At 39.7% G+C, this 13620-nt stretch overlaps 1 protein-coding gene across 1 annotated transcript in view; it reads right to left on the bottom strand.

The window, feature by feature from the left end:
* LRRK2 (leucine rich repeat kinase 2) overlaps positions 1-12850 on the bottom strand; it is a 74459-nt gene extending 61609 nt beyond the window's left edge. Inside the window, exons 1-5 of the mRNA XM_076328866.1 lie at positions 12533-12850; positions 12344-12429; positions 7875-7981; positions 3314-3402; positions 1238-1372 (exon numbers count right to left, since the gene is read on the bottom strand). Coding sequence (XP_076184981.1) covers positions 1238-1372; positions 3314-3402; positions 7875-7981; positions 12344-12429; positions 12533-12692 — 577 coding nt within the window. The 5' untranslated portion in view covers positions 12693-12850. The remainder of the gene's footprint in view (positions 1-1237; positions 1373-3313; positions 3403-7874; positions 7982-12343; positions 12430-12532) is intronic.
* Between the last annotated feature and the right edge of the window lie 770 nt (positions 12851-13620).

Consider the following 13620-nt stretch of genomic DNA (forward strand, 5'->3'; position numbering starts at 1 on the left):
TTCCATAAAGACTACAGCCATGCTTTAATAATATCTTACCTTCATTGTAATAATGGCTTAAGGTTTCTCCATCCCTGCCCCCTGTTATTTGTACTGACGTAGCTGCATGGCTGTGCAATGAACCAGATAAGGAAACTGATCCAGGTTGAGAGAGAACGACACATTTTAAATTTCGTAAGCAGAATCATTTTCTGAATCTGGTTCAAGCTAAGGCTAGGCAAACATTCACATTACAATAACTGACAAGGTGGCTCAGAGGCAGGAAAAAATAGCCAGGGGCAGCCTAGGAACTTGTTACATTAGCACTGCCATCAAGAAGGAGGTATGCAGGTCTGTACCCGGAGCAGTCTGTAGATCTGTAAAAATCAGGCACTTATAAAAAACATGCACAGAAAACCTAAGAAGCTCAGATCTTTGTGGAGACTGAAGAGAAAATACAGCAGGACAACAGTATTTAGGGAGAGTGGAAGAGGGGAAGAAACGCAGAAGATAATTCCAGGCACACATGTGTGGGAGGAAGACTTAGAAAAAGCAATATAAAATGGTGCCAGAAAGAACAAATCTGAAGAATTGGAGACTATCTTTGAAGCAAAGGAGTACAGCAGACTTGGTAGGAGTGCTAGTATTTCTCAATTTTTATTTTGAAGCAAGAAACTCAATGCAAAGCAAGGCTGCTATAACAGTGGGACTTCTGGTCATTACACACGCAGTTCCTGAAAATTTTGCAGAAATTCAGTATGTGGTGACTTCATTTCTAGAAGAAACATAGGAATAACATAGATACATACTCATCTTTTAGCATTGTCAGGATCAAAAGCAGAATCATGTATTTTTCTAAAGTGCAAACATTTTGCTTGATTTTAGAATTGTTTACACATTACTAAAATTTGCCAGTCTTTAAATAAACAATCATGTTTTTTGAGAATTAAAATCGAATGTCACTACTCTTTGTTCCAGTGTTACCGACTAACATTGCATCCCATCTTTTCAGTTAACTCTAGAGTCAGAAATGAAGAGACATTTTGATTTTTTTAAAATTTCATATTCATTACTCTAATTTAGAAAATGTGTGACATAGCTTGGAAAACCTGTTTTGTGCGAACTCATTCAAAGAACGATATAGTACACAAAAGAGAATTTGGAATGCAAGAATTCATTATTGCAGTTAAACAAACATCTGCAGTCCCCTCCCAACCTATAAATTTTTCTAACCTAATAAACTACAAGATATAAATACCTTTCTCAAAAAGTTTGTGTAATGCTTTACATCCATGTTGCTGAATCTCTTCATTTTTAGGGAAGGTGTGCATGGCGTTAAATACCAAGGAAAACACATCCACCTCTTCCTCCAAGAGCAGGAAAGCAATTACATCTGAATAGCAGAAGAGATTACATGTTGCACTGATTAGTTCTCAACTTTTTTATTGAAGCACTGTCCTTAACCATTAAAATCCAAAATTCTTTAATACTGTCCTTAAAATTTACTCTGATGGCTCAAATCCAGGTTTTTGTATAACACCTGAGGATGTTATCTCTTAAGATAGTATTTTACAATACAACTGAGATGTTCTAAAACATTACTGCCAAAAAGACAGGTTTCCCTCTCCACTCTTCCTCCCACCTTGCACTGCTTTGGTACTTGTCTGATCCCTCAATGAGCCAGTTCAACTCACTAAACTGGCAGAAAATTAACCCATCAAAAAATCCCCTTTTTGCAGTCATAGCAAGCTGAAAAGTTTTGCTAAGAAGTAAGGTTGATAGAAGAAAGAGGGCAGGACTACACCGCCTGAGGAAAGCAAGAGAGGATTTGAAATGTACCTGTCATCATGAAATCAGTTCATCTGTATCATGAAACCCTATTCTCACTTTCTCAACCATTCATTCAGCCTGAAACTGAACTGAAAAGCCAATCTCACTGTTGCTCTTATGACACTAAAAAGAGGTCTGAAAAAAAATATTACTCTCTCTATAGCACGTGTAGGGAAAAAGATTCATATTCATGACAATTTTTCAAGCAGTATCAATAGAATTCATAATGTCTGTTCCAGTGTTTCAGCTGCAGTTGGGGTTTTTTTTTGTTTTGGGTTTTTTTGGTTTTTTTTTTAAGAGAAGATCTTTCTATATGGCATTCACACTGGCCTATGAGCTCCAGCTCTAGTGTAATTCAAGTTTACAGACATATAGAAATAAAGAATACTAAGAGATTTTTCTGACAAGGTACAATTTCAAATATTTTTCTGAAGTAAGGTAGTTGAAATGAGAGTTTAAGTTTGGTTAATCAACTGTTGAGAAGAAGAGTAGCAGTCAGGAATAAACTGTTATGGAATATCTAGTCAACAGTTTAGGACCCTTTATGATACCTCACAATTAAAAGAAAGAAGCTGCTGGTTACTCACTAATAGCCAGATTTTGCTACTATTATTATTAATCACACAGTGTAATGCCTTATAATGAGACCTGTATTACCCAACTTCAGCAAATAAAAAGTTAGGCATCCAGTCTAAGCTAGTCCTCCAGACCTCTCTACAATCAAAAGGGAGAGGAAAACAGGTTCAAGAGGTAACTGATCTTATAAAACAGACAAATGAATAGCATGAACCATCCTCTGAAAGTGCCTGTCTCACTCTACTGCCTACAGCAAAAGCTTGGACAGCTGGATTAGTTTTAACTACCTAAAGTCAAGTCTAATCCTTAGTTTGTAAATAAGGCTGATTCCAAAGCCTGTTAAAGTCAATGGAAACATTCATATTCTAAGAATAATTTGTACTAATACTGTATGCTAGCTTGAATAAAACTAGCAGAGTCTCTCCCTTAGGGTCTCTCTTTAATTTCAACAGAAGATCAAGAATCTCAGCACCATGAGAAAAGTTCTCAGTACCTGGTAAGATTAGGTCTCTGCAGAGCAGAATAACAGGAATGTCAGAGATGATTTACTGTTTTCAAAAGTACTAACCAGTACTAAAGGAAGCAAGTCAGAATGTCACCAAATTTATAATTTGGTAAGAAAAAATAAGCTCTTACTTATTTTACTTAACTACTTAACAGCAAGTATTTGTGACTATGCTAATAACAAGTTGGCAAAATTAATCGGTCATGTTCTTCACAGTCTTGTAATTTGGAGAATCATTTCTACCTGTGTAAAAAAGGTGCAAAACAGTACTCTCATTATTTTGTATACAAGTACAAATGACAAGTGACTTTACAGAGTAAAACAGAGAGAAAAATCAGGTCTGACATGTACAGTCACACACTTTATACCACAGTTTTGTGTTTTAAAGGCTTAGACAAAGTAGGAAAGTAAAACACACAATACCTGACATGAGGAGTAGATTTAATGCTTTCAGTCCTATTACTGAGAGATTTATATTTCCTTTGTGGACTGTAAGCATTTTAAGAATCTGCCTAAAAATTAAAAAAAAAAAAAAAAAAAGGGAAAACAGAGTTATGGCTAAAGAAATATTAACATTCACAAAATTTTATCAAACATTTACTTTAAAAACAAAAATAGTTATAGAAATTAGCAAAAGCTTAAAAAGCTCCCAATTAATTTTTTTTTTAAACTTTTATTTCAGTTTATGTTTTTTTCAAGTTAGCAATGAAATAATGTTGGTATTTTAACTATTATCATATTTCATTAAAATAATGATGCATAATTTATCAATTTTACTTTAATTTTTAATTAATTATATATTAATTCTACAGGGGACAAGTCTCATTCAGGATGGGGCTACTCTACAGAAAGCAGGGTTGCGGAGCGCAGCAGACCATGGACAGTATGGCACTGTTCTGTTTGTTGCAAGAGTTAAGTTACAGTGAACAATCAAGGGTTTGCTGGAAGAGAAGCAGCAGTTTCCCAGCTAAAGAACTTGAACAGTATCTTGAAGAACTCTACCCTATCTAAGTTTCCACCATACAGCACTTATGTGATGCTGGACAATCACTAAAAGAAACATTTCATAGACTCCTTACTCTGTACACTCCTTACTTTCTGGGTGGCCCAACTTGAGACCCATGGATATTAACCTCTGAAATGCTGCATCAGAGTCAACCAAAGTTGACTTTCTAAACAGAGAGCGCCAAACAATGCTAAGTACTCTGAAAAATCCAGTGCATGTATCAAACTCTGCACCCAAAAATCAGTTGATGCTTTTAATGTATTTTGCTCAAAATACCATCTGTAAAACAGTGACCACAAATCCGTAACACCTTCTCAATAAACAAAATTTTAAAAGCTCTAGACAATACTGATGAACACTAAGAAAAGCTGAGAAGAAAATGAACAGCCCAGTTTTCACAAAAGGTATCACTAATGTACAGTAAATAAGGCAGTGGGCCAAACACTGAATGATGCTGATGACAGAAAATAAATAAGCATTGATTTTGCACTGAATAAAGCATATCTCAAAAGGGGGAAAAAAACCCAGACTGTGTAACTAAAAGCTAAATAAAAATGGATAGGCTCACACAAAAAAACCTAAAGAAACCTTCATTTTTTTATTTTCATGATTTTGGAGAGCTTGACTCTGCAATCTTAACAATCTTCAAATGTGAGTCTTTGTATATATAATATCTAATAAAAATGGATTGTGCAGTAGTTTGTGATACTTTAGTAGATATTCTTGACCTGTCTTGAAAAACAAAAAGCAGCACTTAAAGTTCCATCCAAATTTCATTCCCCAGCTCTAGCAATGACGTTGTTTGCCTTGCTAAAGTCTAACTTTATAAGCTAGAATGAATGTACCACTGTTTTATTTCTTTTCCCTTCATACTATGATGTTGCTAGTTTCTCTATCCTCTGTTGTAGCACTAGTGTCACAGCTATGATGATCAAAGTACACGTAAGAGGCAAAGTCTGATGGGAGATATAGTATTCTTTACCTTTTGCAAGATAGGCAATTATAACAGTATCAGTCCAATAAAAGATACATTGTTTGTTCATATAAACCATGCCTTGCTTACATACCTACACTCTCATGAACACAAAACCACTACTGAAATCTAAGGTTAGTCAGAATACTGTGTGGGATGATCTTAAGAATGGAAAATAAAATCCAGTTAAATGCAGGATTTTTTTTCTTAGACTGTGAATAGATACCTCACTGAAACTTCTGTATGCACACTTTGGACTTGTAAGTCTACAGACAAGGATAGATGGTAGCATTTGGGTTTTCAGCCCTGAGGCAATTTCTTGTCCCAGCATACAGCCCACATGTATGGACTAAGTAGTAGGGTGATGAATCAAGGAAAACAAAGAGCCACCCTAACCAAGCTGGCAGACTAGCTAAACAGACACCCTTAAATCTGCTTTAACCTCCTGATTAAAGTGTTCTAGTCTTAGGCATTCCTAATGCATTTTATTATGTGGTTGCAGGTGTGTGTGCACATGCATACATGTGTAGAAACTGTACATGGGGTGAAGATTCCTTCACCTCTTTGCTCCATAAGTAGCTGTGACTTAGACTTCCGTACTCCTTACACCCTGCATGAATGGAAAACCCCACTGAGTTATCAAATACACTGAAGCCATTAAACATGTCTCCCTTGTCTACCAATGACTCATGATTTCTGCTGTGGGGAAGGAATTCTGCTTTGGGAAGAGGGCATTTTATAGAGGGTGATCTGTTTCAGGCAAGTGCTGATACATAAAGATGTGAGCTGGCTCAGTATACTGCTGGGTAAATGAATCATACACTAAAACAAGTCTAATACAAGGAGAAAATTCCCTGCATACACCCTCCCATTTCAAGTACGATCAAGAGTGAGGATGTAAAATTTTCCAAACCTCATCTACTGTATGAGAGTTTAATGTAAGAGATTGCAAAACATCTCAAGAAGTCTCTTTGAGCTTGTAGAAAGGATGCAAATACATTGAAGGAATTTCCTTCCTTTCTCCTCACAGTGACAGTGACTATTTAATTATTTATCACACTGTCTGTCAAGAACACCTAAATCAATACCAAACTACCATTTGTAAACATGACTGTAATGTGGTCAAATTGGCTCACGGTTGAGAGACAAGAAACAAATGCTTTTTCTAGCTTAAGATTTCTGTTCTCCTAAAATAGTTACACACACAAAAGTGAAAATCTCTTGCAAAAAAATGACCTTTTCTTCTCTACGATGACTGTGTCCTGCCTTGCTGCAAACAGCATGTATTCATTATGGCGCTGATGCACTGCAGTCCTAGTCCAATCCACCTACAAGGAACCTGAGATATAATTTAGCTGGCTTGCTCTGCCTTTGGCACTGACAGAAATGTCTAAGCCCACTCCCCCACTAAGAACAAGTTCCTCCATAGCAAGGAAAACTGTCAACGTGTCAGACAGGGATACACAGTTGGCTAAAATATTGGTAGTGGGAAGGAATCATGTACATCATCAGATCTTTAGTGACGTTTGAGTTTGAAAAGGATGCTTTGTTCAACTGCACACACTGCGTGGGCTCCGAGGAGGCTATCTATGATCAGCCCCAAAAGAGTAATTTTTCTGGGATCCAAGAATGAACAGCAATATCTCTAGCTCTCAAAGTAAGTCTCAGTCAATTAACAAGCCTTTAAGCTGCCAAAGAAATTGTAACTAGCTTGTACACCTTCAGGTCAGTTATTCCTTGCTCATGAAAAGCAACCAAAATCACTTTCGTTTTCTAACAAAAATTCCCCACACTTCTTTCAAAGGAGTTTATTCCCCTACTGACCATGTACTCTAGCCACTGTAAAACAAACCAACACCCACAAAACCAAACTGCATCTTCGTGCAAACGATTTTACAATAGCAACCTTTCTAAGGAAGGGTATGGTGAAGACTATAAAGGCAGAGGCAGATTCACTAGGGGAGTTACAAGGTTGTAGCTTCTTGCTGTCATTATCAGCCCTGAATGAGGCAATCTGTCCAAGTGAGAAAACACCAAACCAAGCCCTTTTCCCCTATTTGTATTATACCTACATCTACAACTAGCATTTGTGCTATGGAACAACTACGGAGCTAACCTATGTGGGTTTTCATCCCATCTAACCACAGCCATCCAGAAACCAGTTGTTTAGGGTCCCTCGACAGTTAATGGACAGCGATGAGCAAGTGCAAACCACAGTTCACTCCAGGACAACTTATTAAAAAGATGGAATGAACCATCCTCTCTGAAGGTAATTGCATCCACTGACTTCACAGGTAGTTGAGGTGACCAGTTTAAATATTTAATTTTTAGACAATAACATTAGGTGTGACAAAACCCCCTCTTCTCGATTTACATTACTTTAGGCTTGTGGATATAATTCTTCACATTTGGAAAGAACACACACACAACCATCCAGGTAATACTGCATCTGTCTATTAAAATGGAAGACCTTGATAACCACAGAATCCCAGCATTGCTGAGATTGGCAGGGGCCTCTGGAGGTCTATTTCAACTCCCCTGCTCAAAGCAGGGTCAACTACAGCTGATTGCTCAGGGTCATGTCCAGTCAGGTTCTGAATACCTCCAAGGCTTGAGACTTCACAACCTCCCTGGGCAACTCGTTCCAGTGTTTGGTCAACCTCACAACAAAAATAATAATAAAAAAAAGTTTGCTTATTTTTTTTTTACTGTTTAAGTGGAATTTCCTATATTTCAATTTGTGCCCATTGCTTCTCATCCTGTCACTGGGCGCCACTGAGAAGAGCCTGGCTGACTCTCCTTTACTTTCTCCATCAGGTATTTATACACACAGATAAGATCCCTGCTTGCATGAGTCTCCCATTCTGAAGGCTGAAGAAACACACAAAAATATTCAACCATTTAGAAGCTGATGTAATAACTTCATATAAATATATTTCATTGTATATATATACTGCCATGATAACCAAGCATTCCTGAAGACTCTTTGCATACAAAATACTTACTGGTGAACACCCAGTACTTCCCAGTCCTTCCCAACATCCTTAGGAGCTATGCTCTGTAGAGTACTCGGACAAATTTCTATTAATTTACAAAGAAGTGACCAACCCATCTGTAAAACAAAAATGCAGCTATTTTAGAACAGGTATTCTGTTTGGAACTTCAATGTTGTCTTGTAACATTCTTGGCTTTTGGAAGATGGATGTTCTGAGAAGTTATCTAGCTAAATCAATGAGGAAAAATTAATTAACACAAAACAAACAACATAAAAAGTTAAAAGATGGAGGTAAAAGATATGCTAATGATTCTGAATGCATTGCTTGTAGGAACACATCACTCTCAATGTGCTTCAGCACTGCTTGAGGATAAAGGACACACAGTTAAAAGAGAAGCTGACAGAGAGAAAAATATGATGTGATCCATAGTATGTCATCATGGGCCAGGGAAGACTACTGCACTATTACAAGTAGTCCAGCTTTATTGAAGAACAGCTGTTTCCATAAGAATTTGCCATTTAATTGCAAATTATAAGGAGAAAGGACAGGATTTTAAAGGTGTCCAATGTTTTAAATGGGGATGAGATACCTAAACAATACTATATATTTCATATTCTCGCCATCAATCCTCAATACTGCGTGCTTTCAAAACGTAATGAAGGCAGTGAAAGTTTTGAAATCATAAGGAATGAAAGATGAACTAAAAACAATATCCTTGTTCTCAATAACTACTTGCTCTATCCTATGCAAATTCTTTGACTTTCAAACATCTCTAAATAATGCCAAAACCAAAAAATGTTCCTCTCTGGTCTTCTGTATTGGAGAAATCTGCTCTCTAATGAATGCCTGCAGGCTGATATGTTTGAATGTGCTTTAGTGAGGATGCAGTAAGCAAAATCTGTACAAAGAATTAACTGATGAGCAAGAAAACCCCTCTGCATTGAAAGAGAAGAAATGAACTGAGAAATGCCAAAAGTCAAGATGAAGTAGATTCTACAAAAAGGAATTAAAACAAGGCATAAAAGTTTCCTTGGCCATATAAATAAAAAGAAAAAAAAATGTGGAAGTAGGCCTGTGTGTTTTAAGAATAGGGTCAAGACAGAAGATAATCTAAGTATGGCTCAAAAACTATATGCGTAACTGGATCAGTTTTCGGTAGAAGAGTTATGTAAAGCAAAGGGGTCAAGACAGGACAGCCAACAACAGGAATGTAAATGGCTACCTCCAAAGAGTTGAACTGCAAAGTTCATGGAAAGTGCCTGATCTCTAATCGTGCAGTCTGCAAGACTAGACACATGAAATTGCAAGTCTGTTAGTGTAGAGGCACCCATAGGAACAGCATAGGCTTGAATCTAGACAGCTTTCATGACAGCTTTGGTGAGTATGAAAAAGGTGATGTAGCTCCCTGGGAACCAGAATTCTGCTTTTACCTTTCATGTACTTGGTTACATGGGCTATGTTCACACTATCTGCACTAGTTTTGTTTCTATTTCAGTTTAGATTTGCAGACCCAAATGTTTTAAGCCAATTACAACCTTAATGTCTGCAGATTGAGCTTGACCACAAGCCAATTTCCATGCTCTTGTCTTGCTTGGATAGCAAGCTGGCTTGCTCTATGTGAGACTGCAAACCAATTACTATGGACATTCAGGAAGATTAAGCTGGTCTGTGTAACTGAGTCCTGAGTAAACATAAGCGCACAGAAGTCTTAGCGATCATCAGTCCTCCCCAAGATGGGGATATGTAATTACCTAATTTTCCATATTCCAAGCAAAACAGAGTTTATCAGCAACAGTCAGTCAGGTACAAATTTAAAATCCGCATGGCAAAGACATTGTAAAGGTGACCATTAATTCATACACTGTGTATTGCTTCGAAAAGATTTTATTTTAAAAGTCCCACTTCATGACATCCTAACTGTTCTTGTAAAATTTGGAACCTGATGAAAATTAGCTTAATGACTTTAGAAAATTCCTTTTTGTATTAAAACTATTTCTGATGAAATTTATATTTCCATTAAACTTTTTTATTTGGATTGTTGTGACTCCAAGTATTGATAAACATTTATAAGAACTGTGGATCCAGAGAAGACTAAAGGAAACATCTGACCTGCTGACATGTGGTCTATTTTACAATATTAGAATCATAACCTGAGATAACAGAGAGCTTATTATTTGTTTAATAATTACGTAAGAAAGTAAGGGTCTTTTAAATAACAGAAATCCTAAAGGTCACAGGGAAAGAAAAAAAAACAGTAAACAAAGATGTTCTTATAAACACTTAAACGGGTCCCTGTACACAGAAACAGTTGGTGGCAGCACTGATACTCTGTTATTTTTAAATCAGACCCTTTTCATTTCTAGCATGCAATGAATTCATATTACATTAGGTCACACCTTCTACATGAGACAATAAAGCTCTGCTGACCGCTCTTTACTCAAGTGTAATATATTTTGCTCTAGAGTTTCTAAGGTGCTCCAATCATTGCCAGCCAGTAACTGCAGAAAGGAACTACCACATTTACATAAAGACATCTATTTTACTTTAAGGCACTATTGACTTTCGAGCCCAGTACCTTCCTACTTCTAAAGAAGCTTGCAGGGTTTATGCCTGTAGTCCGACTTGCACTGATACTTGCAATATTGACCTATTAAGCAAATTTCCTCTGTACAAGCCAGTGGAACAGCAGCACATGATGCTTTGTAACCAGTTAAGGAGAGGAGGGAAAGAAAATCCTCACTTCAGGTATGTCTCTTACTGTGTTTATTCTCATATGTGAGTTAATTTTATTACAATGCCAAAAGCAAAAGATGTTGATTAATCCATTTATTGAATGAAAATTCATTAGTAGTGTAAAGAGCCTGCACTGAAATCAGGACTACATTACTTCACCACTGCCGTAAAACGAGAATTATGTATTCACAAAGACTGTAAATGAATCGCAGTGAATGAAGCAAGAAGACAGAGCTCTACTAACAAATTGTGGATGTTTGTAAATACCATAACTGAATGTGAAGGAAGAGCTGCCTATGACATTTTAGGAGGAACAGGATTTGAGCTTTGCACTGGCTATGAATTTCACACTTTAATACAATGTGGTAATGCAAAGGAGCTCTGAAACTTCTAAACTGAAACACTGTATGACTGCAAACGTAGGCAGAGAGAAGATTAAAACTCATTTTAACACTCCGCATTAAATCAGTGAGGCGTTTTAACATGGTTAAAATGAAAATTAAACAATTGCTATCTTCCTTATATACTTCTGAGAGTCTTGTGCTGTCATTTCAGACCTACTCCTGGTTGTGGTTGGATTTCATATTTTTTACTTCCTAGTCTAAACTTCTGGGCAGCGGTTTTGTAAATTGTTATACACACAATATGCTTTATCCTGAAAATAACCTCTGATTCATCCTTCTGTATTTCTTAATGACCTGACAATTGAATAGTAAAATAAATTAAAACTTCAGACTCTGCACAAGTGTTTAGTCTTCAAAAGAAACCTGAAATCATTGTTACCCCAAATAAATCACTACACAAGTACAATTTCATATTTTAATCTGAATTTTATGCTTTTGACCTCTAGCTAAGGTCTACTAGAGAAAAAAACCCCTTAAAATATACTGTCATTTAAGAGGCATTTGCAATATAATTTATGTTTTGCCTTCTAGTTAAATTGAAAAAAGTAAAAGATGCCAAAAATATTGTAACCATACAAATGGGCTTAATAAAAAAAAAAAATCAAGTGAGTTGCACAGAAATCTGGAGCTTATAAACATCCTTTACGCATAACATAGTCAGAAATTTAATATATGCCTGCCAGGAAGGAGCTGTTTCATATGACAAGTCTGGCAGCTGTACCATAAGTACAACATCAAATTGTGCAAGTGCCACACCTAATCTAAATGGGCCAATGTTAAGTTACAGGAGCAGCCAAGCAGAACCTTAAATTGCAGAACCTACTCTTAGCTAAAATATTTTTTCCCCCTTAAAAAACTGGGCTAGTACAACTCTCCTTCTAGGATAGGGCTACATATGTATGAATTCATATCATACAATTCTGCTTTTCAGAAGTTTGTCTAACTGTGGCAAAATTTCACATCGACATGTCAAAAATATGTTAGATAACATTATTTGTAATTCAGAAGCCTATACCATACTGTGTTCACACTGCTTAATTTATATTTTCTACATGGCCGCCTTCTGCCGTTTAGAGATACAACGAGCGGTATCTGCAAAAAGCTGGAACACTTGTCCCTTTAAATGCAAGCGGATACAGCGCGTTTTTACAGATCAACAGTACTTCATAAAGTGGCCCAGAAGAGAGCAAGTTAAAAAGAAATAAACAAGCCGAGCGGTAACTTTTATTCCGGGAAAGGATTGCGGTGCTCTGCTCATCCCAAGGAGCGAAGCCGGAGCGGTGGGAACTCGGCCCCGGCCCCGGCCCTCCACCCGGCCCCTCAGCGCCGCGCCGCCCTTACCTGCTGCACGCCCGCCGCTCTCGGGTACAGGTCCACCACCAGCAGCAAGGGCACATGGACGTTTTTGCCGCTGAAGAGCCGGGGAGCTGAGGGGGGGACAGAGACAGGCCGCGTTAGCGACCGGCGGCGGGCGGGGCAGGGCAGGGCCGGGCCAGGCCGGGCAGGGCGGCTGGGCCGCCCGCGCCTTACCGCTCTGCCGGGCCGCCAGCTCCAGCAGGTCGCTCAGGGTCTGCACCAGCGTCTCCAGACGCTTCCTCTCCTGGACGTTTTGGAGCCGGACGACCAACTTCCTCAGGGCTTGTTCGTCCCTCGCCGCCGCCTCCCCCTCCTCAGGGCCGGCGCTGGCCATGGCCGACCCGCTGCCCTCCGCGACGGGCGCCTCAGCCCATCCACCGGCCACCTCGGCCCGCGGGGACGAGGACTGGGCGGCGCGGGACAGTCCCGCCGCCGCCGCACTGCGCTGCGCTGCCACAGCCGCCCGCCACGCTCGCACCGCCGCTCGTCCAGCCGGCGTCACCCGGCTGTTTCGAGCTGCCCTTCCCGCCGCCTCCTGCCCCTCCCGCCGCGCCGGGGACACGACCGCGGCGACGGACCAGCCCTCGCGGGCGGGCGCATCCCCCCCCCCCCTTGCCCCTAGGGGGCGCCCACGTCACTCGCGCAAGGGCCTGGCGGAGGGGCCAGGCACGCTGGCAGCTAGCCCGTTTCCGGTGATTGACAACATAGCTGTCTAATAGAGTCGCAGAGCTGGAGCCTAGGTTCCGCCCCGTCGTGCTTTTTTTTTTTCAATGCTATAAAAGGGTCCGGAGGCTGAGCTGCCGGCTGAGGCGAGGGCGGTGGGTATGGCAGGCAAGGCGTCGTTGGGAAAGAAAATATAGATGTATAATGCCCTGCTGGGTAGGGCAGGAGAGGGGAAGTAACTGTAGCCAATGCATGCACCCATTGTGCAGCTCCCTGGGCAGGGAGTAGGCCCTGAGCAGGTGAGGTGCCTCCTTGCCTCATGTGGTGTTTGGGGTTGTCAGCCTTTCCCCATGTGGTGGGTCTGTGAGGGGCCAGGGAAGGCGGAGAGGGAACTGTGCTCTTAAGGCTGCTGTGTGGCAGCTGAGGTGAAGCTGCCTTGTCTGAGGGAGGCATGTGCTCTGTGCTCCTGAGTGTTTTGGCCTCACAGACTCAGGTCTGTGGCTTTGTTTAAAAAAAAAAAAAACCCACAAACCATTTGTTGTGCTTGGAAGTCAAATTTCCTTCCAAGCCTTGCAGTGAGAGATTGCTGTTTGGAGAGA

Source organism: Aptenodytes patagonicus, chromosome 1, assembly GCF_965638725.1.
Source record: "Aptenodytes patagonicus chromosome 1, bAptPat1.pri.cur, whole genome shotgun sequence".
Classification (NCBI taxonomy): Eukaryota; Metazoa; Chordata; class Aves; order Sphenisciformes; family Spheniscidae; genus Aptenodytes; species Aptenodytes patagonicus.